The 23,447-nt window shown below is 34.0% G+C and overlaps 4 protein-coding genes across 9 annotated transcripts in view; all 4 read right to left on the bottom strand.

Annotated features, from left to right (window-relative positions):
- Window positions 1–505: 505 nt before the first annotated feature.
- LOC123009195 (inter-alpha-trypsin inhibitor heavy chain H3-like) lies at window positions 506–4,495 on the bottom strand. The gene is made up of 13 exons (XM_044405335.1): window positions 4,009–4,495; window positions 3,723–3,953; window positions 3,460–3,663; window positions 3,147–3,407; window positions 2,807–3,097; window positions 2,216–2,762; window positions 1,726–2,166; window positions 1,638–1,679; window positions 1,481–1,579; window positions 1,280–1,436; window positions 863–1,229; window positions 713–812; window positions 506–665 (listed from the first exon to the last, which is right to left on the bottom strand). Exons 1-13 carry the CDS (start codon window positions 4,021–4,023, stop codon window positions 547–549), a joined length of 2,874 nt encoding a protein of 957 aa, XP_044261270.1. The 5' UTR covers window positions 4,024–4,495; the 3' UTR covers window positions 506–546.
- A 130-nt stretch (window positions 4,496–4,625) lies between these two features.
- LOC123008829 (alpha-tocopherol transfer protein-like) lies at window positions 4,626–6,071 on the bottom strand. Its single transcript, XM_044404849.1, has 3 exons — window positions 5,173–6,071; window positions 4,837–4,936; window positions 4,626–4,792 (listed from the first exon to the last, which is right to left on the bottom strand). Exons 1-3 carry the CDS (start codon window positions 5,419–5,421, stop codon window positions 4,626–4,628), a joined length of 516 nt encoding a protein of 171 aa, XP_044260784.1. The 5' UTR covers window positions 5,422–6,071.
- Window positions 6,072–7,359: 1,288 nt separating this feature from the next.
- Window positions 7,360–14,818, bottom strand: LOC123008593 (kinesin-like protein KIF17). 5 transcript variants are annotated; one of them, XM_044404469.1, is made up of 9 exons: window positions 14,743–14,818; window positions 11,714–11,974; window positions 11,005–11,667; window positions 10,086–10,951; window positions 8,324–8,424; window positions 8,192–8,277; window positions 7,840–7,966; window positions 7,672–7,794; window positions 7,360–7,618 (listed from the first exon to the last, which is right to left on the bottom strand). In XM_044404469.1, the coding sequence occupies exons 2-9, from the start codon at window positions 11,933–11,935 to the stop codon at window positions 7,521–7,523; spliced, it is 2,286 nt and encodes a 761-aa protein (XP_044260404.1). In that variant the 5' UTR covers window positions 11,936–11,974; window positions 14,743–14,818; the 3' UTR covers window positions 7,360–7,520. The 5 variants fall into 5 exon arrangements, 4 of the variants coding, with proteins under 4 accessions (XP_044260404.1, XP_044260405.1, XP_044260406.1 ...); XM_044404470.1 differs by having other exon boundaries at window positions 7,672–7,776; XM_044404471.1 differs by lacking the exon at window positions 8,192–8,277 and having other exon boundaries at window positions 7,500–7,618.
- A 1,750-nt stretch (window positions 14,819–16,568) lies between these two features.
- The window catches only part of LOC123009296 (A disintegrin and metalloproteinase with thrombospondin motifs 9), a 41,188-nt gene continuing 34,309 nt past the window's right edge, over window positions 16,569–23,447 (bottom strand). The window contains exons 12-23 of one of the 2 annotated variants that reach the window (XM_044405497.1): window positions 22,647–22,805; window positions 22,348–22,597; window positions 22,252–22,293; window positions 21,915–22,148; window positions 21,690–21,864; window positions 20,870–21,643; window positions 17,831–18,373; window positions 17,640–17,781; window positions 17,407–17,590; window positions 17,222–17,358; window positions 16,975–17,171; window positions 16,569–16,921 (exon numbers count right to left, since the gene is read on the bottom strand). In XM_044405497.1, the coding sequence (XP_044261432.1) occupies window positions 16,835–16,921; window positions 16,975–17,171; window positions 17,222–17,358; window positions 17,407–17,590; window positions 17,640–17,781; window positions 17,831–18,373; window positions 20,870–21,643; window positions 21,690–21,864; window positions 21,915–22,148; window positions 22,252–22,293; window positions 22,348–22,597; window positions 22,647–22,805 (2,924 nt within the window). In that variant the 3' untranslated portion in view covers window positions 16,569–16,834. The remainder of the gene's footprint in view (window positions 16,922–16,974; window positions 17,172–17,221; window positions 17,359–17,406; window positions 17,591–17,639; window positions 17,782–17,830; window positions 18,374–20,869; window positions 21,644–21,689; window positions 21,865–21,914; window positions 22,149–22,251; window positions 22,294–22,347; window positions 22,598–22,646; window positions 22,806–23,447) is intronic. The other variant, XM_044405498.1, reaches the window with a different exon arrangement.

Here is a 23,447-nt window from a genome sequence, read left to right as displayed (position 1 = left end):
TAGTGTTTTTTCAAGCGATGGTTAATTAGAAATAATTTATTTTTTATTTGACATTTGTTTTTCACTAGATGTCAGTTAACGTTGGTAATGTTTATATTACCAAATTTTGTTTTTACTGGAACGCGTCTCTTATTTTTTGTGTTATTGTTTTTTAAAGAAAAAAATGAGAATTTTAAAGTATAGTTGGTGAAAAGTGGTAGTGTTTTGCACACACATGAACTGATATTTGTGATTGTGCAGTGTGCAAATGAATTCTGAGGATTTTTTCATGTTCGCCACCGAAATTTCGAGAAATTGGTAAGTAACATATTTCCAAGTTTCCTGTGGGATCCCCCAAAGGAAATCGCCACCAATGAAATTTTTATTTCTTCTTTAAACACGAAATGTCGCACAACTTCTACATTTATTAATTTTGTAAAAAATTGGTTCCAAATTAGGCGTCTTAAAAATAAATAAAACAAAAATATTGAATGTGATTTTGCCAGCGAATGATTTACTATTTATTGTCTCAATTAAAGCAGTTTTACAATAAGCTCCACAAATAATTCAATTAAAAGAGTCCATTGTAATTTTTGGTGGTCCGACTCTTTTGTTTTCGTCTACTATTTGTTTCTCCTCTTCTCTGAAAAACACAATATTTTTATGCAACTCTTTCCTCATTTTGACTAAAATGGAATTATTATTACAAATAAGACATGAAAATTGTTTATACTGTTCAAAGTCCCGACATCCATTGTGCCCCCAAATTCTTTAAAAACACACTTTTTCGGTACAAAATCTAACAAATCGGGAGCATTGTTATGAAAATAAATCTGAAAACAATATTTTTACAAAAAAAAACATTGTAAGTGCAAAAAATTGCCTTTGACATAATTTCTTCTTTCACTAGTGGTTTTATTAACTCCGTTATATTGGACACTATGTTATCCTCAAAACCATGAATATTGAAACAGTGTATCTTATTTACTTTAAGAGGAATCGCTTCTTGCAAATAGAATAAGATTTTCTTCAAAATTGAAGTCTCCAATTTGTCTAAATGTTCCAACGTAGCACCAGTGATGTCCAAAATTACAAAATACTCCTCAAATGGTTCTCCTTTATTGAAATGTAGAGAGCAAACCATATCGAAATATTTTATAAATGCAATAAAATCAAAATTTTTGGGATCAACTTCCCACAGTTTCATACAAATGTAACCTTGCCTTTTCTCAGCTATAAATGTGATAAATCTAAAGACAATTGATATCAAAAACAATTAATTCAAATAACTGAGGCTTACGCAAGTTGCAAATGTTCCATCAGAGGCAATTCCGAAACATCTCGTCCTGTAAATAATTCAGGACACAAAGTCCGAATAGTAAAATACGAATCAATTAAATCTCTTGCCATTTCTTCATTAAAATCACAACAATTCAAAAAGAAACAAGCTTGAGCGTCTGAAAAAAAAGTAAAAATGCGACCAAAAATCACAAAAACGCACCATTAATTTGAGGTAAGTGAGGCTGGGTTGTGTTCACCCAATTTTTAAWTTTTTTTTCCTTGTTTTTCGCGCCTGTAAGAACTTTGAGTATTCCAGAAGCTGRAAATAATTGCTCTCAAATTTTAATCYCACGTTTCAATAAGATAATTAAACTCACTATTTATACTAGGTAATTCAGGTGCAACGAAAACGTGCGATTCTAAAAAAAATATTTTTTTGTAATTCGCGAAATTATTACTACTTACTACAATGACTATATAATCGATGAAAAGGTGAAGATTTACCACTGTATTTTAGAGCGTGATACGCTTGTGATGAAGCACATAACACACGACTACTTGGTAAAAATTCATTTTGATAATCAAGTGAATCATTTTGATAATCAATTGAATCATTTTGAGAATCAATTGAATCATTTTGAGAATCAATTGAATCATTTTGTTGAGGTTTAACAACAACCAAAGAAGTGATTGAAGTCACGAAAGAATATTTCAAAGCCAAATCAAGCGCTTTTTTAGTCAATTCATCGCGATTTTCGGCCGTTTCTCGCTCATCTAACAACTGTTTGACTGTTAAATAGGCCCAAAGTCGCTCTAAAGAAGTGTCACTTTCGGCATTGTGTGTCTCAAATTCGACACAACCGTTGAGAGAAAAAGCCTCAATGTGTCTCAAAGGTCTTGTCCCCCCTTTAACAATATTGTTAATTTTTTGTTTAATGAATTTGGAAGTGAGTACCGCATCTTCCAGCTACTATAAATTCCGATCCTAAGAATAAAATAGGGAAATCAATTCGAGTCACATCTGAGACTTCGTCGACATATTTAAATCGGACATCCCTCAACAAAGGGGAGGAAACTGTGCGATAGAAGCTTTGTAATTGGAGGGAGGCATCAGCTGCTTCGTAGATGTGTCTCGARAAGCCCAAATTTTGGGCTGACAATTTTTTTAGGAAATTTTTATGGGCGTCTTCGCCGAAAGATAGGGAATAAATGGCAGCCCTGTTTGTTCCTTGATTGATTTTAGTCACAATTTTGGTAATTTTGTCCGGGTCACTGATACCAACATTGGGCAAACCATCGGTGAGGAAAATAATCATTGGTTGGTGTTTAGTTGCTACATTTTTTTCGTAGAATTTCGCCAAAGTTCGGCGCACTAAAAAGAGACCGACTACCAACCCCCCGATGATATTGGTACACCCCAACTCCACATCATCATTTTTGATTTTTTTAGCCTCTTTAATATTGTCTTCAGTCACTGGAGTCGCTTCCCCCAATTCCAATTTCTGCAAACAARAATCATTTTTTGCAAAAATTAGAAAAATCTTACCGTTAGAAACGAATCAAGATTTTCATAATCCGGTTCTTGCTTGAAACGAATTTCATCAAACTTATTTTTAGCCAAATTCCAGACTGAAACATTGTCAGAAAAGCGCACAATATGAAACAAATCTTCCGGGTTTAAATCGGACAWAATTTTGTCCATTGCTTGCATCAATTGTTCGATTTTGCGCCCCATCATGCTCCCACTGTGGTCCAGGACGAAAACCACGTRTTTTGGAAGCGTTTTGAGGCCACTGGGGGCGAAAAAATGAACGAAATAGCCGTCACGTAGCAAAACCTTGAAACAATTTTTCAAAACAAAAAAATTAAATTCGRTGATTTGGTACTTCGCCCCCTGTYGGGTCYCTTTCCACGTCATACTGGACCACAAACTGGCCCGCAAGCCCTTTATCCTTACTCCCGAGCGCMTCYGCATATTTTTTCTGCTGCTCTTTATCCGGATTGAATTTAAYTKTAGCAGAATTCGGATTTAGCATTTCTGTTTGGGCACAAGGGTCCAATTCGGGCTTATCGTCACTTATTTCGTTCCCTGTACGTAATGAAGGGGTTTTSACGAAGGTYAAAGGTCGYGTTTCGTTGATTTTTACCTCAAAAATGGCACAATTAAGCCAAAATGATTAAAATGAAAAACTYTRTTACTTCCAAACGGAGATCATCGACGATTTGGCCCGGATGTACGTTGATAATAAGTTCGTATTGRCCATTTTGGCGTTGCAAAAGCTCCTCATATGTCAGTCTGAAGATGGTTTCACTAGACGGTTCGATATTTACCGAAACGGTGAATTTTTTCGAATCGCGAGCGTTTAATTCGACATGGGCTGCACTCAACCCACTTGAAACGGCCTAAGTTTTATTATTTCTCAAATTCAACAAATTGAAATTAATTACGATTAATTAAATACCTCTGTATAGATTGTTTTAGCTTCGTCTTTCTCTTTCACATACGCGTTGTATATTTTTCCATCAATTTCCATTTCGAATTCTGAGATGAAAGCATTTTCGGGTAAAATGACCGAAAATGTGGTTTCCTCAGCTTTGGTTTTCGAATTTTTTACTTTACTTGTGATTAGRGTTTTGGCAAAACGATTACTTATTGTCGTTTCAATATGCAATGAATAGATTTTAGGAGACATCTTAAAATTAAAAAAAATCAGATATATAACTCGCAAAATGAAATAAACTACTTACTTCTGTCGATTCCATTGTGAACACGTAATAAAAATTAAAAAAATTGGTAATACACTTTCTGTATGTACTCTTGGTGTAGCTATCCTCTTGTGGATGAGGACACCAAAAGTGCCAAAAGCATCAAGAGTGCGGAGCTTCGCGCAGGCGTATAATACCTTATAACAAAAACACAATAATTATAAACATTAGAACACTAAAACTTTGAACAAAACACTGCGTATTTGGCGCCGCACAGTCGGGGCGGGCAGGCTGGGGCGCCGCCGCCGAGCGAGAAGAAGAATACCCGTCGATCGATTAAATTCGTAAACTCTATGACTTCCAAATGTGGGATAGGCGTTTTTATGGAGTTTTTAAATTCATTCGCCATGATATTTACACTTATCAACTGTGAACAGTGAAAATAAAATTTGGTTTTTTATTGTTATTTTCAATTTGCACAAGAAAATTCATAGTTGGCGTAAGTCTTAGCTTCAACTTAATTCTAAAATTCATAACAAAAATCCCCTAAAAAATAATTGTGCAATATTGAGTTATTAAGTAAAATATAAAAATTTGCTCTAAGATGGCGCTTTTTTGACGTTTCGTTCCACGTACCAAAAAAACTGTTACACAATTGGCTATGAAAAAATTATTATTGTCAAAATACATTTATTACAATAAAATAAATCAATAAAATCATCTTCTGTTACTTTAGGTGGCCCAATTCTCTTATTCTCATTAACTATTTGTTTTTCTTCCTCTTTAAAAAACGGAATCTTGTCAGACAACTTCTTCTTGGTTTTCTCTAGAATTTATTTATGATTACAGAAAAACACAAAATATTCGTACCATGTAAAACTTTGCATTTTACTGTACCCCCATATTCCACAGGAAGACACTTCATTGGTACATTTTTTAATAAATCATGTACATCGTTCTGAACATGAACCTAAAAATACTATATTACAATCGAGTAGGAGAATATGACATGTAAAGCCCAAAAGATAATGACATTCCCATCGAGGTTTATATACTATTTTATTTACAATCACATTTCGTTTAATACAATAAAAATAGCACTGTAATGCTATATTTCTCGACCTCCACAAGGTTAGAAATCGGCATAGTACTATAGTGATTGTGAATAAAGTTTTTCCAAAAATTATTATGCGATACTTTTCTCACCTTAGACACAATTTGTGTCCTTATAAATGGTTTTATTAAGGCCATTATGTCATCACACAAAGACTTATTATTTAAACAGTGTATCCCTTTTACTTTAAGAGGGATGGCTTGTTGCACGTAGCACAAGAATTTTTTCAAAACTGAAGTCTCAAATTTGTTTAAATGATTTTTGGTTAAACCATCCAAATCCAAAATAACCAAATACTCTTCAATCAGTTTTACCTTATTTATATAAAAAGAACAAACCATATCGAAATATTTTAAAATCGCAACATAATCAAAATTATTTGGATTTGGGTCCAACAATTTTACCAAAATAATTCTTTTTCCTTGAGGTGTTTTTTCAGGGAGGAAAGCGATAAGTCTGCGAACAATTTTTACAAAAACTATAATTGTAACCGTGAAAGTTATTAAGCAACATCCAAACTTTCCTTAAGAGGCGATTTCGAAACATCTCTTCCTGTAAAAAATTCAGGACACAAAGTCCTAATCGTAAAGTATGAGTCAATTACACTTTTTGCCGTTTCTCTGTTAAAATCACAAGAATGTAAAAATAAATTTGCTTGTGCGTCTGAAAAGAAGTGTTAAAAATTTGACCAAAAATAACAAAATCGATTCCATTGTGAACAAGTAACAACAATAAAAAACAATCTTATCACTAAAACAAATCTTATCGGTAAAAATTACCACAGGTGTGGCTGTTTGAAGCACCTTCTTCCTGTACCAAGTAAAATAATGAATTAATTCGCGGAACCAAATTTCTGTAAATACTTGAACGAATAAAAATAATGAGAATTCACTTCAATTAGTTTCAATATACCAGGTGAATAAAAAGTATGGAACCAAACGTTTTTTGCTTAAACTATTTATTTTTTGAAAAAACTAATTGATGAGTGATAAAGTACTATAAAAATGTGATGATTTAACAAGAATAAAATTTTTCGAAATTTCCGTTTGTTTTTGAGTTCTACAAGAAAAATTATTTTTTTAAATGGCAACCCACTATAAAATCATTTTTCTCATAAAAGCTATACTCTAAGGATTACAGCTATCTGCTTTATATTTAATTTTTTCAGAAAATTTTTTTCACATAAATTGCAATTTTGACAAAAAAAATCGCATAACTCAAAAATAAAACAAAATTTCGTTCTGAAAATACGATCACATTTTTTATATTACTTTACTTTATATTAATTATTATTTTCTGGGGGCAAATGATTAAAAATAAAACTGCTTGGTTCCATACTTTATTCACCCTGTATGTAATAATGTTTATTAATTTTTGGACCATAATCCAGGCTGTTTCGTTTTTATTGTTACAAATTTAAACATGTGTCGAAAAAAATTAAATAAGGGAGCAACATCCCCTGAAAGGGGTACATCTTTTAATAGATTTTTTCAAATATTTCAGCATCCATTGTAGATAAAATTACAAAATTTTGTACAACTGATAATATTTATACACCTAAAGGAATTTAAAGGTAAAATGTCAACATGTCCTAAACTGGGAGGGTTTAGGGTAAAAGTACCATAACTATTTTGACTATTGGTTCTCGCCACTTTCGGCCAGAAAATTCTAAATTCCTAGTTATTCACAAAAAAAGGTCTCTTGCATTTTTTCGATACAACTTACCGTTGTTGAGTAAAATCAATTTACAATTTGTCTTACAAACCCTAAAGAAGATAAAAATTAAATTTGTTTCACTGTTTAAGACACCCGTGATTAAAAATTTCGACAACTGATCTTTAAATTCGTTCAAGTGTTTAAAAGTAATCAGCTGTACTAACTTTTGTCATTTTATCTAGTCTATCACCTGTTTAAATTTGTAACAATAAAAACGGAACACCCTGTATATTTGTTATTATTTACACTTTTTATATGAGAGTACAAACCGTTCGTTAACTGGTTATGCACTGACAAATTCGCCAGCTTATCACCATTTTATACGGCTTGTGATACGCAGTCTCAATTTCGCAGAATTTGTTTCTAAAATTGGCATAGAAAAATAAAGTTTGTAAATGTTTACCTTCTTGGCAATTTATGTGTTAAAACAGACTTAAAAGTAATAAAAAGTGATAACTTTTAATAATAATAATTATTGCGCAATATTGTGAAAAAACGAGTTTAGTTTGATGCACTTTCAGTTATAAGTCTATGTGTTAAGTAATTAATAAAAAAAAGTAATAACTTGTCAATGTATTTTATTTTCATAAAAATACATAATAAAATATTTTCAAAATTTTGAACGTATCACACAGGTTGGTCATTTGTTTTAAAAATGTACAATATTTATCACAACTTCAAACTCGTGTAAAATCAACAGTTTCTCTAAATAATTTACATTACGCTACAAAATATCTAAAGAGTTAAGTCTTTGGTTTCTGCTACGATGTCTATCGATGTTTGGCAATGCTTCCAGACGTAGAGGCTTTCGGGGAGTCCCCTCTGAAATATCCTTTAATTAATTAAGGAAAAAAACCGACAGTTGAGGTACAAACCATTAACCCATAAATTATTTAAGCTAGAATTCAAATTCGGGGGTCTCCCGGGACGCTCCCCGTCGTGTTCTTCGGCCGCTTTCGGCTTGTTCCGTCGCGCAAAATCTGCAAACGTCATTGATCCTGGTCTAGTTTAGCAAATTTTTGAATTTCCCGCCGCCGACTTACCCCTCCACGTGCTGATAACCCGATTGGCATCGATCCGTGACGATTGACTTAACAATTCCGCTGCTCGTTTCGTCGTTGGAGCGAAATAACTTCCGATTATATCCTCTTTCTCCGACTTTTCCAATTTCTGGAGACAAATCCATCAATTACCCACACGCAACTTCGGTTTTTCCCCCATTTAAACCGATAATCTTACCTCGGTTATAACCGGCCGGAAATGGTCGACTCCTGGTGCGGCATGCATAAAAAATGGCTGTGCATTAATAAACTAAAACGCGATTGGTTGATTGACGCAAGCCCCGCCCACTCAACGAAAAGAAGCCAATAAAAAGAAACTAAGAATTTTGATCACCTTTTCCAAAAAATCGTTATCGAACGAATCGTCGTCGAGAGATTCTTGTAATCGGGCTGGAGCTGTTTGTATATCGTGTAAGCGACCTAAACACAGCCGTTAGGACGCGTCACGTGACTAAGGGTGACTTACCGGGTGGGGGAAGTTTGGTTCGGGGGGTTATCAAGTCGGGGAGTTTGTACTTCTGGACGTCCTCCAACCATACCGCTTGCTCTTTGATGCTCTCCAAATTGCTGCAAAAATGAAGAAAGTCAAGAAGAAACCAAGGAATTGACAAAAGAAGGAGAAATTGGGGAAAAAATAAATAGATTGAAAAGAATGAAAGAAGAAATTTTGAAGAAAAGTTAAAGAAAAATGAAGCAGCAAGAAAATAAAAGAAAAACCAGAATAAGAAATATAGAAAAAAATTACAAGAAAAGAGAGGATCCAAAAATAAAATTTTTGAAAAATAAAGTAAGAAAAAGGCAAAGTTTCCGGATAAAAAGAGAGAAATGAGGCAAGAATTTCTAAGAAAATAAAAAATTATTGAGAAAAAATTAAGTTTAGTAAAAATTTGTGAGAGAAAAAGAAAATTTAAAGAAAAAAGTTTTGAAGAAATCGAAAAAAATACGGGTCAGAATTTAGACAAAAAATAGAAGAATCATTTGAAACCTTTTGGATAAAAAAAGAGAACAGAAGAAAAAATATTGAGGAAGAGGAATTAAAAAAAAATGAAAGTAAAAAAAATCACTAAACTGGAAATTGAAAAAAAATTGAAAATAAATCAAGGCAAGCAAACATCTAGATAAAAGAGAGAACAGAAGAAACAATTTTGAAAAAATAAGAAGAAAAGTTGAGGACAAAAATCATAGTAGAATTAAAGATATTAAAAAATAAATCATCAAAGAACTGAGAAATGAAAAAAATCAGAATAGAAGTATTGGAAGGATTTATTATTTTCTATTTTTTTTATAGAACTTATTAATTATCAGAAGAAAAAAAAATCCAAAGAAGAAATTTTTGAAGAAATTGAGAAAAAGAGAGGACTCAAGAAGATATTTCAAAGAAATCCATAAAAGAAAAAATTACAATAGGATTAAAAATACAATAAAATAAATTAGCGAAAAAAAGAAAAAAAAGACGGAAAAAATCAGGTTAGGAACACCAGATATATTTGTAAGAGGAAAAAAGAATCTAAAGAAGAAATTTTTGAAGAAATTGGAAAAGAATACGTCAGAATTTAGACAAAAATGAGAAAAGAAAGAGAGAAAACAGAACAAAATAATTTTAAAGAAATTATGAGAGAAATTAAAAAAAATGGAAGTAGAATAAAGAAAACTTTTTAAAAAAATTAAAAAAAATAGAATAGAAGTATAGGAAAGATTTATAAGAGAAAGGAAGAATTTTTGAAGAAATTGAGAAAGAAAATGACAAAATTTAGATAGAAATTAAAGAGGAATCATATCGATTTGGGAAACATCTAATTAAAAAGAGAGAACAAAAGAAGATATTTCGAAAGTGTCCAAAAAAAAAAAACAAAGAAAAGATCAAAATAAAATTGAAGATACAAACGTAATAAAATGAAAAATATAGAAATAGAAATAAATCAGTCCAAAAATGAAAAAAAAATTAAGGTAATAGTCAGGCTAGAAGAATATTTTGAATTTGTAAGAGAAAGAAAGAATCTCAAAAAGAAATTTTTAAAGAATAAAAGGACAAAGTTTGTATAAGAAACAGAAAAATCATTTGGATGTCGGTAACATCTGGATCAGAAAATAAAACAGAAAAATTTAAAGAAATCAAAAGAATAATTTAAAAAGATCAAAATAGAATCGAAGATATAACAAAATCAGTCAGCAAGGAGATGAAAAAATATTTCAAAGACTCAAAGAAGAAAGGGACAAGAACACGTTACCTGTAGTTGCACTCTTTCTTCAAAGTAGCGGCAATTTTGTCGCTAATCTGCGCCAAAAGCTTGATATGTTGATCTTGCTTTCTTATCGTTTCAAGATAATCTTGCCTTTCTGCCTCAAACTCGCTCTGAATGTCGGAAATTTCCTTCTCAAGTGCTTTAACTTTGTGCCTATATCTTCTCAAAGCTTCAGTTTTAAGATTAAGCTCTTGACTGATATCTTTATACTGATTGTGAAGAATCTCTCTATCTTCATTCATATCAATCTTTGCGAGAAGATGCGCAATGACACTTGCCCGTTTCTCCGCCGCCAATTTCTTCCTCTTTCTTCTTTCCGACAACTCTTTATCATTGGCCTTTTCTCCGCCAATCATCGCATTCTTCATCGCTTCAATCCGACTCAAGATTTCTTCCTTCGAACACAACTCTTTCTTCTTCTTTTCCTGAATCTCACTGTTGAGTTTTTCGATGTTTTTCTCGTATTCTTCCTTAATTGACTCGATTTGTTTCAGGACGTTTTCTTTTTCGTTTTTCTCGTTTTCGTGGAGGTTTTTCAATTTTTCCATTTCTTGTTGGTACTCCTGGATCAGACGATCGCGTTTCGCGTCCAAATCGGAGTTCGAAGAAATTTCAATCTCCTTCACTTCTTCAATCTTCACTTGTTGGCCCAACAGACTCTTTAATCTTTCGATTTCTTCCTGATATTGTCTCAACATCGTGTCTTTGGGGTCTTCGTTAACTCGGGGTTTGTTGTGAATGTTTTTCGCTCTGTTGGCATACCTGAGGGTTGATAAAGTTTCGACGTAGTCGCGACTGGAGGGGCTGATGCAGGCGATCATCAGTGTTCGGGTGTTTCCCCCCAAGGAGTCCTAAAAAAATTAATTAGCTTTGGGGGTAAAAAACGGTTAAAATGCTCTACGACCTGTAGCAATCTCGTCAATTTTGAATCCCTGTAGGGTATATGTTTGGCCTTGCCGTCCACTAGAGCCGAAATCACGTTACCTAAGGCACTCAAGGACAAATTTATTTTGGTCGCTTCCTTTAACCTGTCTCCGGTAGCCCCCGTCTTGGCTTGTCTTTCCGACCCCGCCAAGTCGACCAAATTCAACTTCCCCTTCTTGAAACTCTCATTGTTGTTAACATTGGTGATTTGTTCAATACTTATAGTGAAAATACTATGTGACCTTGAACTGTTCTGATTCATGAGAGTTGCCCCAATAATGCGATTTTTCGACCCTAGACTCAAAAAGTGCTCACATTCGGCGGCATTATGCACAGGGTGTGAGGTCAATCCCGGGACAGTGACCCCCTCAGTGGGGCTCTCCTTCAAATTAAGAGCATTATTCGCGATTTTGTCACTCGGTAATAACAAATCGCGGATTTGCTCGTTGTAAATCTCGAGGTAGCTGATGAGGGCTAGATATTTGACCCCAGTGGTGACTGAAATGGCCTCGAAGATGTGCTCGAAGGCCCGCGAGATGATCCCTTTTTCGGGGCCCGATTTTTCGCCCTCCATCGTGTGGGATTTCCCGCAGCCGGTTTGGCCGTAGACGAAGATGGTGGCGTTGTAGCCTTCGAGGACGCTCTGGAAAAGAGGGTTGGAGAAAAGGGGGGAGGAGTATGGGGGTTACCTCGACAAGGGGGTAGCAAATGTCGTTGTAGATCATTTCGGTGGTGGAGTCTTGGTCGTAGGTTGAGTCGAATGTAAATTGTTTGGGGAGTGAGGGACCTTCCGAGGGGTCCCATGTTTCGACCATGCAGTTTTTCATCTTCACGACACAGTCGCAGTTCAGGTCTTGTTCTTTCTTGTTCATGGGGCGACATCGCACGATCACTTTTACGTTTTCGGCCATCTTGGACTCAGGTCATGCTAAAAAGGGGTGGTGTAAAATCTAAAAGAAAAATTAAGTCAAGGAAAAAGCACAAAAAAATAAAAATCTAGTAAAAAAGAAAGACTAAACAAGCGAAACAGACATACTATGAAACAAAGAAAGGAATGAAAAAAACAAAAAGAAAAACAAAAATTAAAAGAGAAAAAAAGAAAGCAACAAACTCAAATATAGAAAGAGAAAGCACCGAAGAAAGCAAAAATTAAATAAAAAAGAAAGACTGAAATAGAAAAAATCAGATTAAAAATAGGTGTAAAAACAAAAAATTAATTTAGCAAGTGAAACAGACAGAATATAAAACAGGAAGAAGTGAAACAAAAACAAGAAGAAACAAAACTAAAAAGAGAGAAAAAATACACGAAAACAGAAAACAAAGAACAAATTTTTGAAAAAATTAGGAAAGAAAATGACAAAGTTTAGACAAGAAATAAAGCAATCATTTGAATCTGGATAAAATGAAAAAATAAAGGAATGGATTTCTAGAAATTTAATAATTCAAAATAGAGGTAAAGATATTACAAACTAAAATCCAAAGAAGAAGTTTTTGAAGAAATCGGGAAAGAGAAAGACAAAGTTTAGGTAAGCACAAATGGATCACATGGATTTGTAAAACATCTGAATAAAAAGAGAGAACAAAAAATATTTTGAAAAAAGTCCATAAAAAAAACAAAAATGTTTCAATATCAGCGAAAAAATGTAGGTAAAGGAAAAACTAAGATAGGAGTATGAGATGAATTTGTAAGGGAAAGAGAGAATCTAAAAAAAAAGGTTTGAAGAAATCAAAAAAGAAAAAGAGAAAAACAGAAGATTAGATTGGCAACATATGGATTAAAAGAAAGACCACAAAAATATATTTTGAAAAAAGCAAAAGAAGAAACAAGAAACAATCAAAATAGAATCGAAAATATAACAAAATAAATCAGCAAAAAAATGGAAAAATATTAAAATTTATTTAACAAGCCAAACAGACAGATTCTGAAACTGGAAGAATTGAAACAACAAAAACAAAAAAGAGAAGAAATATAAAAACAAAGATAAAAGCAAAAAACACAAATATCTAAACGAAAAGAGTAAAAACAAGAAAGAAATTTTTGACGAAATCAGGAAAGAAAATGACAAAATTTACACAGGAAATAAAGCAGTCATTGGAAAAGAGAAGGGACAAATAAATTTTTATGAAATAATTAACTCAAAGTAAAGAAAAGGAAATAAAAATTAGTAAGAAAAATCAAAGTAAGTGTAGAAACTTTAAATGAAAGAAAGAACTTAAAAAAAGAAGAACTAGGAATTAAAAAAAATAAAACTAGAATTGAAAAAAATTATTAAAACGGCAACTGGAGCAAATAGAGAAGAAATCAAAACAAATATCTAAGTAAAAAGAAAGAAAATGCAAAGTTTTCAAAGATTGAGAAGAGTTAAAGAAAAAAATCTGAAGACTTTACAAAATAGCTAAATTAGCAGTAAATAAAAATTTAAAAAAATCAAAAGGGAAAGGTTAAAAAAACAAAAAACACAATTTTTTTACGAAATCAGGAAATAAAATGACAAAATTTACACAGGAAATGTAGAAATCATTTGGATCCGGATAAAAAAAGAGAAGGGAAAAATATTTTTTTAAGAAATAATTAACTCAAAGTATAGAAAAAGAAATAAAAATTAGTAAGTGTAGAAATAACTTTAAATGAAGGAAAGGACTTAAAAAAATTTTTTTGAAGAAATTAAACTAGAAATTAAAAAAATAAAACTAGAATTGAAGAAAACTATTAAAACTGCAACTGGGACAAATAGAGAAGAAATCAAACCAAATTTCTAAATAAAAAGAAAGAAAATAAAAAGTTTTCAAAGAATGGGAAGAAGAGTTAAAGAAAAAATCATAAAAAATTGAAGACTTTACAAAATAGCTAAATTAGCAGTTAATAAAGAAATTAAAAAAACAAAAGGGAAAGATTTATAAAAACAGAAAAAAAAAACAAAAAAAGACAAAATTTAGACAGAAATTAAAGAAACCATATCGATTTGGAAAACATCTACTTAAATAAAAACAGAAAACAAAAAATATTTTGAAAAATTTTAAAAAACAAGAAATTTCAGTGAAAAAATGTGAGATAAATTTGTAAGAGAAAAAGAGAAGCAAGTTTTGAAGAAATCAAGAAAGAAAAAGTTTCTGGATCGACTGAAAGAACAGAAAAATGTATTTCGAAAAAATCAAAAGACGAATTAAGAAAAAAATCATAATAAAATCGAAGATATAAACAAAAATGAATCAGCAAAAAAATGAAAAAATTTAGCAAGCGAAACAGATAGATTATGAACCAGGAAGAAGTGAAACAAAAAAGAAAAGAAAAACAAAACGAAAGAAAAAAAGCAACAATTACAAATATCGAAACTGAAAGACCGAAAATTGCCTGAAACGAGCCGACAATTAGCATTTCAAAAAAAAAACTCATAAAATTTTCAAAAATCGAAGTTTTTTCTCTGTTTACCCTCACGCGACGTGACATTTATGTAAATATTTTCTTGCTACGGGGTGGAATTAGTGTTAATTGAGTGCACGGGTCCGTTAAATAGGGCAAGGTTACAACCGCCCTCTGATAAAATGCCCCCCTTGTGAATAATCGATTGTTATTAAATGACTTGAACTTGAAATGAGTGGTCACTACGGGTTACTAGACTATCACAACACATTAATTCTCGTGAAAAAATAATGAAAAAGTGATAACACAATCATTAAATAGAAGCAAGACGTGAAGGGTATTTTCTGGGAGACTTACTCTTAGTTGTTTACAAAAAGAATGATGGTAGGAAAATGTGCGAAAGCTTTAGAACACCCATCATGGTCGATGGTAGCGACCGAACTGACCATCGGACATGCAAAAGCGGCGACCTGCGCTCCGGAATTCGGATCGAATTCCAGAAAAAAGGGTGAAAATTGATTCGACACGGAGTTTTCTTCGGAATTTTGCTAATCACGTCATGTTTTTTTTATTGTGGGGTTGTTTGCATTTCAAATTTTTGTCTGGGGCGTTTTAAAAGTGTTTGTAGTGTTGTTATGACCCACTTTCCTGCATGTGGGACTTAATAACACACATAAACCCAACAATGGGGTCTCTAATCTATTGAATTTCCTCGTTACATGAATTTTCATTCGATTGAAATTGATTTTAGTCCCTTTGAACGTTTCTAATAATGTTACTTCGCAGAAAGAGTGTGAATCAGGTTTAAATTTAACACATGACGGTATTTCAACCCCATTTTGTGACTGGAGAACTGAACAAATACAATACTGGACTTAATTTATGCATTCGCAGTATACAATATTTAAGAAAATTGATTTTTCTATTCATATTTGAATCAGATTAGAATATTGATAAATTCAAATTTGGCGGCCTTGACGTTAGTGACAATAATTAAGCAAAATATAGTTAAAAAAAAGGAGTAAAAGGGAAACTTTGGTTGGTTTCGATGACTAAATTTTGTGGTTTTATACAATTGGAAATTGTATTCGAAATTCGTTTTTTTTAACTTGACCCAATAACGTTTTATGCACTTTTTTGAGTCTCTAAGACCTCTAGAAATTTAAAAACGTTATATGAATCTTAATGTCGAAATTTTTTTTGATTTTTGTCGAGATTTTGGTCGATTTTTGGCACCCGGAGTGGTCTATTACCAATAACTCCGAACTTATTGGTGATAATTTCCTATATTTGGGACCGTTGGAAAGAAAATTTAATTTTCTATGATCAACAAAGAAAATCAATGTTCTACGGTAAATAGTTATCGAGAAAATTTCTGATAAAATCAAAAAAAAAAAATATGAAAAAAATTATAAATTAAAATATTGAAAGTTTCAACAAAATAAATTTATATTTTTTTTACTATGTATATATTTTATTTATTTTATCCTTAATAAAAAATATTTTATTAGTGTTTATTTTTTGGAATTCAATTTTTTCCCCTCAAGTTTTAAAACTTGATTAAATTTATTGAAAAACATGAAAAAACCCCGAAACTAATTAAGTAATTGATATTTTACGTTTCCGTAACATTTTTTGGCAAAAAATGTGAGCTGAGATTTACTTTGCTCAAGCGGAGCTTGATCTCACCTTTTTTCCATTTTATCAAAAAACGACTAAAAAAGCCTTAATTTTTTTGAAGCAGACCAAAAATGCAGCATTTCAAAAGTACAAAGTAAGTTTTAATCACATTTTGTTTGAAAAAACACAATTTAACAAGGTGCGAGTTAAAAAAGGTGGGCGCATTGTCGTTCAAATTGCGCAAGTGCGTCATAATTTGAATTTGATTGGTTGTTTGTATCACGTGGCTAAAAAGCGGTGTGTGATTGGTGGGTTAAGAAAACATGAAAATGATGTGTGTTTTATTGTAATTGTGCGTGTGTGTCAACTAAACGATTATTTTTAATGCAAGATAAGTGACTCCCATTATTTTAATAGCCAAAACAATCGATAAATACATCAACTAGTTCACGGTTTATTTTGTGAAAATACGTAAACATTTCGTTTTTTGCCATCAAATCGATAATCGAATATAATTGGGGCGCGACGAAATAAATCATGCGTTCGACAATAAAACTCTAATAAATTTGTCAATATGTGTTATTTCTCTAAAAACATTAACAATAAATACAATTTACAACACGAGCACTTAACAATAAATTAGTTAAAATATATACAAAAAGGCACGTCACTAGGATTATAAGTGTATAAAAAAGTACGAATGGCAGCATAGCTATAATACAAAAAAACTCCCTCAATATGAGGTAAAAAAACTGGCAGTATTTGGCAGTTTCCATGATAATATGGCAGTACATAAGGCTAAAATACTGATTAGTTTTGTAATACCGGACTATGTGATCTCGACTTGGAGACCCACACTGGGCTCTGGGACGCAATTCCCGCAATAGCCCCCACACAGACCCACGACACTTTTCCCCTAAAAAAAAAAAATTAACGAAAATTAACGAATTTTTTTTGGTGAAAAGTTACATAAGTGTCAATCCTCGCCGTGGCATATTTCCCAATGCTGTGCCACCTCACGTTTTCCGAAAGCTGAAACGAGGTCCCCTTCAAATCGATCGAAAATCGGGCTTGGGCACACCCCTCAGTGGCACTGTAACAATCCCCAGCCGTACCATAAGCCACTTTCATACCCTTTGTTTGTCGCGAAAACGTAAAATCGTCACCTAAAATTCCACATAATTCCATAGAATTACCCAAAATTCCACGCAATTACCGATAATTCGCAGAGACGTGATGTTGAGACGCACTTTCCAGAACGTCGTGAAACCGGAACGGTCGGACTCGATCGGCAAGCAGTCACAAAGGTCGAAACGTCGCCCCTCGTAAGGGCACGAATGCGGATTTTTTAATCTAAATTATTTTTTTTGTAAAACAATGATTGTAAAAATTCTTAATTACCGTTTATCGTAATTCTCGGCGTAATTGAGACTATCACCGTGCAAGGTTATATACTCCTCAGGTTGATTCGTGTCCATTTTGTAGCAGTAGACCCAAGCTGGGCGATTTCGAATAGTAATCAAGTAGTCTTTGTTTTCTCTTGTTTTGGTATGGGTTTGAATCTCTTTACAACTCTTGAATAAACCTGGAAAAAACCGGTTAAAAATCGATTAGGTTCGGTTAATATAACCTACATCTCCATTGGTTGCATTTGAGACGACGTTTGGGTCTGGAGTTTCGGGGGCAGTGACGTTTCTCAACCTTTTGACCCGTTTTGACATTCATGCAGTAGATCTGGCGGATACGGCGGCCCTTTTTACCACAGGAATACGAACACTGCGAGAAAAAACGAATAAATAACAGAAAATAGTATGAGGGAAGTTACCTCTTTCCATGGATCGCTCCTCCACACGTAGACCTCCTTGCAGTGCCCCCCGTTGCAGCTCATCTCCTCCAACGGCTTCTCATACAAGTTGCAAAAATCGTTCGGTTTCGCTTTGTTGAAGATCAGAGGTTTGGGGTCGACAGCCCCCCTGCCGTAGACTCTATGACAACTGACGTTTCTCCTCTGCACCCCATGTCCACAGAAGGCCGAACATTGGGTCCATGGAGTGGTGATCCACGCATAGTCGCACATGTATTTCTCGCATTTGGTGGTGGTTTTCGGTTTGGGTTGGTTGTCGCAGAATTGGTCGACGAGAGTGGTTTGTGTTTTGGTGTCTTTGCATTCGACGGTGCGGTGTTTTTGGCCTTCGCCACATGTCGTGGAGCAACGTCTCCATTTACCGACAGACCAGCGGTAACTACGGTGGTTGGGGACGAGGTGGGGGCATTGGGAGAGCTTGCATTTGGCGGTGGGGGATGGTTTGGTGCGCTTGTCGCATTGGGTGTCTTCGACGAAGCTCCCGGTGGAGGCGCGGCAAGTAACCTGGAGGACAAAGAAGATTTACCATTCAATGTTTTGTAACTATCTATGAAAATAAAAGATTAAACAAACTTAAAAGAAAACAGTGAAACTGTATGAAGATGAAAAGGAAAGACAAAAACAAAAATACCTCTAAGAACAACAAACTTATACTTCATTTGGTGGAAGAGAGAAGACGAGAAAAGACATAATCAGAAAAGAAAAGTGAAAATAAAAACAGTAAGTCTTCTAAAAATAGTAAAACAGCAAACTTTTTTATTTGGTAGAAAGGAGAAGACTAGAAAATTAGAAAGAAAGAGGAAAACAGAAACAGGAAGACCTCTAAAAACAGCAAAATAGCAAACTTCTTTATCAGCCAGAAGGGAGAAGATTAAAAAATACATAATCATAAAACACAATTAGGTATTTAGAAAGAAAAGGGGAGACAGAAATAGTAGTAGACTTCTAAGAACAGCAAACTTCTACTTCATGTGGTGGAATGCAGATGACTAGAAAAGACATAACCAAAAAAGAAAAATGAAGACAGAAACAGAAAGACCTCTAAAAACAGCAAAAGAAAAAACCTCTTATTTATCTGGTAGAAGAGAGGAGACTAGAAAGTCATAATCAGAAATCACAATTGAGTATTTAGAAAGAAAATGGAAGACAGAAACAGCAAGATCTCTAAAGCCAGAAAAATTCTACTTCATATGGTGGCAAGCAGAAGACCAGAAAAGACATAATCAGAAAAGGGAAGATAGAAACAGAACGACCTCTAAAAATAGCAAAACATCAAACTTGTTCATCTCGTAAAAAGGAGAGGACTATAAAAGACAGAAAACACATTTGGATATCTAGAAAGAAAAGGGATGACAGAAACAGAAAGACTTCTAAGAGCAAATTTCTACTTCATTTGGGAGAAGGCAGAAGACTAAAAAAATCAGAAAAGAGAAGATAAAAACAGAAAGACTAAAAACAGCAAATTTCATCATTTGGTGGGAAGGAGAAGATCAGAAAAGGCATAATCAGAAAACACAATTGGGTATTTGGAAAGTAAAGGGAAGACAGAAACATAAAGACCTCTAAAAACAGCAAACTTCTACTTCATTTGGTGGTAGGCAGAAGATTAAGAAAAGATATAATCAGAAAAGAGAAAATAGAAACTTCTAAAAACAAAAATACCGCTAAAAACAGCAAACTTCTACTCCATTTAGTGGAAGGCAAAAGACTAGAAAAGACATAATCAGAAAAGAAAAGGGAAGACTTCTAAAAACAGCAAAATTCTTCTTCACCTGGTAGAAGAGTAGAGAGAAGACTAGAAATGTTATAATCAGAAAACACAATTGGGTATTTAGAACAAAACAGGGAAGGCAAACATAAAGATCTCTAAAAACAGCAAAACAGCAAACTTCTTCTTTATTTGCTAGAAGAGAAAAGACTGGAAAAACATATTCTATAATAAAAAAAAAACACAATTGGGTATTTAGGAAGAAAAGAAAAGACAGAAAAAAGAAAGACCTCTAAAAACTACAAACTTCCACTTCATTTGGTGGAAAGCAGAAGACTAGAAAAGACATAATAAGAAAAGAAAAGAGAAGACCTCTAAACACAGCAAAAGAGCAAACTTCATCTTCATCTGGTGGAAGGGAGAAGACTAGAGACGTTATAATCAGAAAACACAATTGGGTATTTAGAAAAAAAAAAGGGAAGGTAAACAGAAAGACCTCTAAAAACAACTTTCACTTTATTTGGTGGAACGGAAAAGATTAGAAAAGAGATAATCACTAAAGAAAAAGAAAGATAGAAACAGAAGGATTTCTAAAAACAGCAAACTTCTACTTCATTTGATAGAAGAGAACTAGAAAAAAACATATTCTATAATCAAAAAACACAATTGGGTGTTTAGAAAGAAGGAAAAGACAGAAACAGAAAGACCTCTAAAAACATTTGGTGGAAGACAGAAGATTAAACAAAACATAATCAGAAAAAAAAACAGGGAAGATTAAAACAAAAAAACCTCTAAAAACAGCAATCTTCTATTTCATTTGTTAAAAATGAGAAGATTAGAAAAGACATAATTAAAAAACACAATTGGGCATTTAAAAAGAAAAGGAAAGACAGAAATAGAAGGACCTATAAAAACATCAAACTTCTACTTCATTTGGTAGAAAGGAGAAGACTAGAAAAGAAATAATCTATAATAAGAAAACTCACTTGTACATTAAGAAAGAAAAAGGAAAGACAAAAACAGAAAAACCTTTAAAAAAAACCTCTAATTCACTTGGTAGAAGGGAGAAGACTAGAAAAGACATAAGATTGGGCATTTAGAAAGAAAAGGGAAGAAATACCTCTAAAAACAGCTAACTTCTACTTCATAATGAGGAAAGGCAGTTGGATATTTAGAACGAAAAGGGAAGACCCCTAAAGGCAGTAAACTTCTACTTCATTTGGTAGAAGCAAGAATTTAAGGAGGTTGAAGAAAGTTGTAAGAATTTAAAGAAAGCAAGATTTGTTACTTACTTGTCTACGTTTTTCGCAATTAAAGTCACATCCACTCCACCCTCCAAACTCCCAATAAGGACATTTGGCCGTATTGCATTCGATGGTGTTAACCGGGATCACAGTTTTGGCACAATACCTCTCATCCTCCTCCCCCAACTCATTTCTACAAACCACCATCCGCGAACTAACCCCCGTTCCACAACTTTTCGAGCACTGACTCCACGCCCCCGTCACCCACTTGAACCCCCTTTCATAACTCACAATCGTATTGGCCAAAATATCGTTACCGTAATCGTACCGTCTCTGGTACGGCAACGACTGAACACAATCGGCCATCTTGCAAAATTTTGTTTCATTTGGTTTGAGGATTCCCGAACAGAAGGAGTCTTGAATGGGTTGATTATCCTCCAAATTCTGGCAAATGACTTGTCTAGTGCTGGTACCATCACCACAAGTGGTCGAACATTCGCCCCATGGGCCTATGGACCATCCAGCGCACGGTCGTTCGTAACATGGTTCCTTCTCGATGTGTTTTTGACGTGAGTCGCAAGCCGATGGGTCGAGGATTTTACCATCGACGTGGCAGAAATACGGTTTGGTACGGAAGCCGCGACCGCAAGTGACAGAACAAGGGGTCCATTCGCGCGACTCCCAGATGGGACATTTCTGGGTGTTGCAATGTTGGTCGGTGATTTTCTCACTGGTGCAATAGGAGTCGTCAATGGTACGGCTGTTGTTGTCCACGCATTTGGCACTGCGGCGTTGGGTACCACCACCACACGAAGAGGAACACTAAATAATAAAAATAAAAAAACAGAAAATTCAAAATAAGGAGTACCTCGGACCAACTGGTGTACTCCCATCGGGTTGATTCGCACCTCCCTTGGCACACCTCCATACTGGGCGGTTTACCCAAAATATTGCAATGTTTATGGTCTACAACTTCATGGTATCTATCGTAGTTTTCTTTGGTCATGTCGATTGTGACACATTGATGGTAAACACTTCGGACCCTAGGAAATTTTTTTTAGAACTTGAGCAAAAAAGGGACTTGTGATAGTACCCTTGTCCACAATTAACCGAGCATGGCCCACGTGATACATCACTCCATTGCAATTGGCAGTGTACATTACAGTCTTGTTTTTGCATGTGGTGTTGTTTTTCATGTTGGGGACAGAAGGAATCTGGTTGTTCCGTGTTTGTGGCTAATTCGACACAAATCGGGGACATGTATTGAGTCCCGCTACATATGGAGTTGCATTTGGACCATTTGTTGCGATAGAGTCTCCAACCATATCTAAGAAATTGAAAAAATGAGACACTAAACCGACTTTGATCGGGTTAATTAGTGATACGACACAAAGGGTTTATTAGAGACAACATTGAGCCAATTAAGTTACCTTGGGATAATTTGCCGGTAGAAATTTTGAATATAATTCAACCTACACAAATGTGATTTTCAAAAAAAGTTTCATACATGATTTTTTTCTACTTACTTTGGGGCACTTTCACGATCTATGATATATCTATAGGTGATATCAGGTGCTAGAGCGTGACCGACTGAAAGTACTCCAAGTACTAAATCTTTGGTGAGCTTGTGGTTTTTGGGTGTTGTTATTCGTTCAATGGCCGCTGAAGAGCCACTATAGCTGATGATGATGCCGGCAAAAATCACGTCTTTCTGTTGCGGGGCGATCATGGTTTTGCTATTGAGGACGTACTCCCCTGTTTCGCCATCTACTAGGACTACAAGGGCTATGAAATCAAAGAAATAAATTTTTCATTGATCAAATACCTAGATAATTAGTATCGTTGTTTGCATTTTGACGAATATCAATGTTAGAACTGCCCTTTGGGAGACGTAGAACGATGTTATAGCCGGTCATGGAGACGTTGTAGTTGCCGGTGATCTCCTCGCATTTGCTGTTGTCGCCGCCGCAAACGCCGCATTCGTCTGCGATCAAAAAAAAATAAAAAAGAGAGAAAAACAGCAAAGAGACGGATCAAAATTGACATGAAAAGAAAGCACAGAGAAGATGTTCTAGTGAAGAAGAGGGAAAAAAAGGATAAAAAACAAGGTTTTATAAGAAAACGGATAATATTAGAAAAAGCAAGCAAAATGCGTCAAAGAGTGAAAAAGGAAAGATGAAAAGAATAACGAAGGGAGAATTCTAAATTCTAAATCAGAGATGAAAAAAAGAAAAGGGTATAAAAATATCTCTAAGAAGGAAAGAGAAAGAGAGAGAAGAAAATGAAAATGGAAAAAGAAAAATAGGAAAGGATGGAATGAAAGTGAAAAGGAGATTAACTGATTGGACCAGTTATAGAAGAGGAAGAARAATGTTGACAAAAAGGAGAATAAAGGAGGAACTATTCTAAAGTCAAAAAAATTCGGAGTCGTACAAAGAAAAGTGAATATTTTCTGGCAAAGAAGGAAAGATAGAAGAAAAGGGACATGAAAAATGAAAAACAAAAAATAGGGAAAAATGGAAGAAAAATGAACAAGAGATTAATTGATTGAACGAGTTAAATAAGAGAAAAAAAAATATAAAAGAAAAAAGAAACGTGGAAGAAAAGCGGGACAAAAAGTAAAAAA

This window comes from Tribolium madens, unplaced genomic scaffold (genome assembly GCF_015345945.1).
Source record: "Tribolium madens isolate multiple individuals breed KSU strain unplaced genomic scaffold, Tmad_KSU_1.1 Scaffold_71;HRSCAF=194;Tcas5.2_LG6, whole genome shotgun sequence".
Classification (NCBI taxonomy): Eukaryota; Metazoa; Arthropoda; class Insecta; order Coleoptera; family Tenebrionidae; genus Tribolium; species Tribolium madens.
The sequence above is the reverse complement of the archived record's forward strand: the minus strand, read 5'-3'. Positions and strand labels throughout refer to the sequence as shown.

What these genes read in the sequence shown, in the direction of transcription:
- LOC123008829 (XM_044404849.1), bottom strand. Translation starts at nt 5,421, where the DNA reads ATGGTTTGTTCTTTTTATATAAATAAGGTAAAACTGATTGAAGAGTAT. An exon ending in GGACACAAATTGTGTCTAAG is followed by an intron (nt 4,937 to 5,172) that starts GTGAGAAAAGTA and finishes TAGTATTTTTAG; the next exon opens with GTTCATGTTCAGAACGATGT. An exon ending in AAAATGCAAAGTTTTACATG is followed by an intron (nt 4,793 to 4,836) that starts GTACGAATATTT and finishes AATAAATTCTAG; the next exon opens with AGAAAACCAAGAAGAAGTTG.
- LOC123008593 (XM_044404469.1), bottom strand. Translation starts at nt 11,935, where the DNA reads ATGGCCGAAAACGTAAAAGTGATCGTGCGATGTCGCCCCATGAACAAG. An exon ending in AATTGACGAGATTGCTACAG is followed by an intron (nt 10,952 to 11,004) that starts GTCGTAGAGCAT and finishes TAATTTTTTTAG; the next exon opens with GACTCCTTGGGGGGAAACAC. An exon ending in AACCAAACTTCCCCCACCCG is followed by an intron (nt 8,278 to 8,323) that starts GTAAGTCACCCT and finishes GGCTGTGTTTAG; the next exon opens with GTCGCTTACACGATATACAA.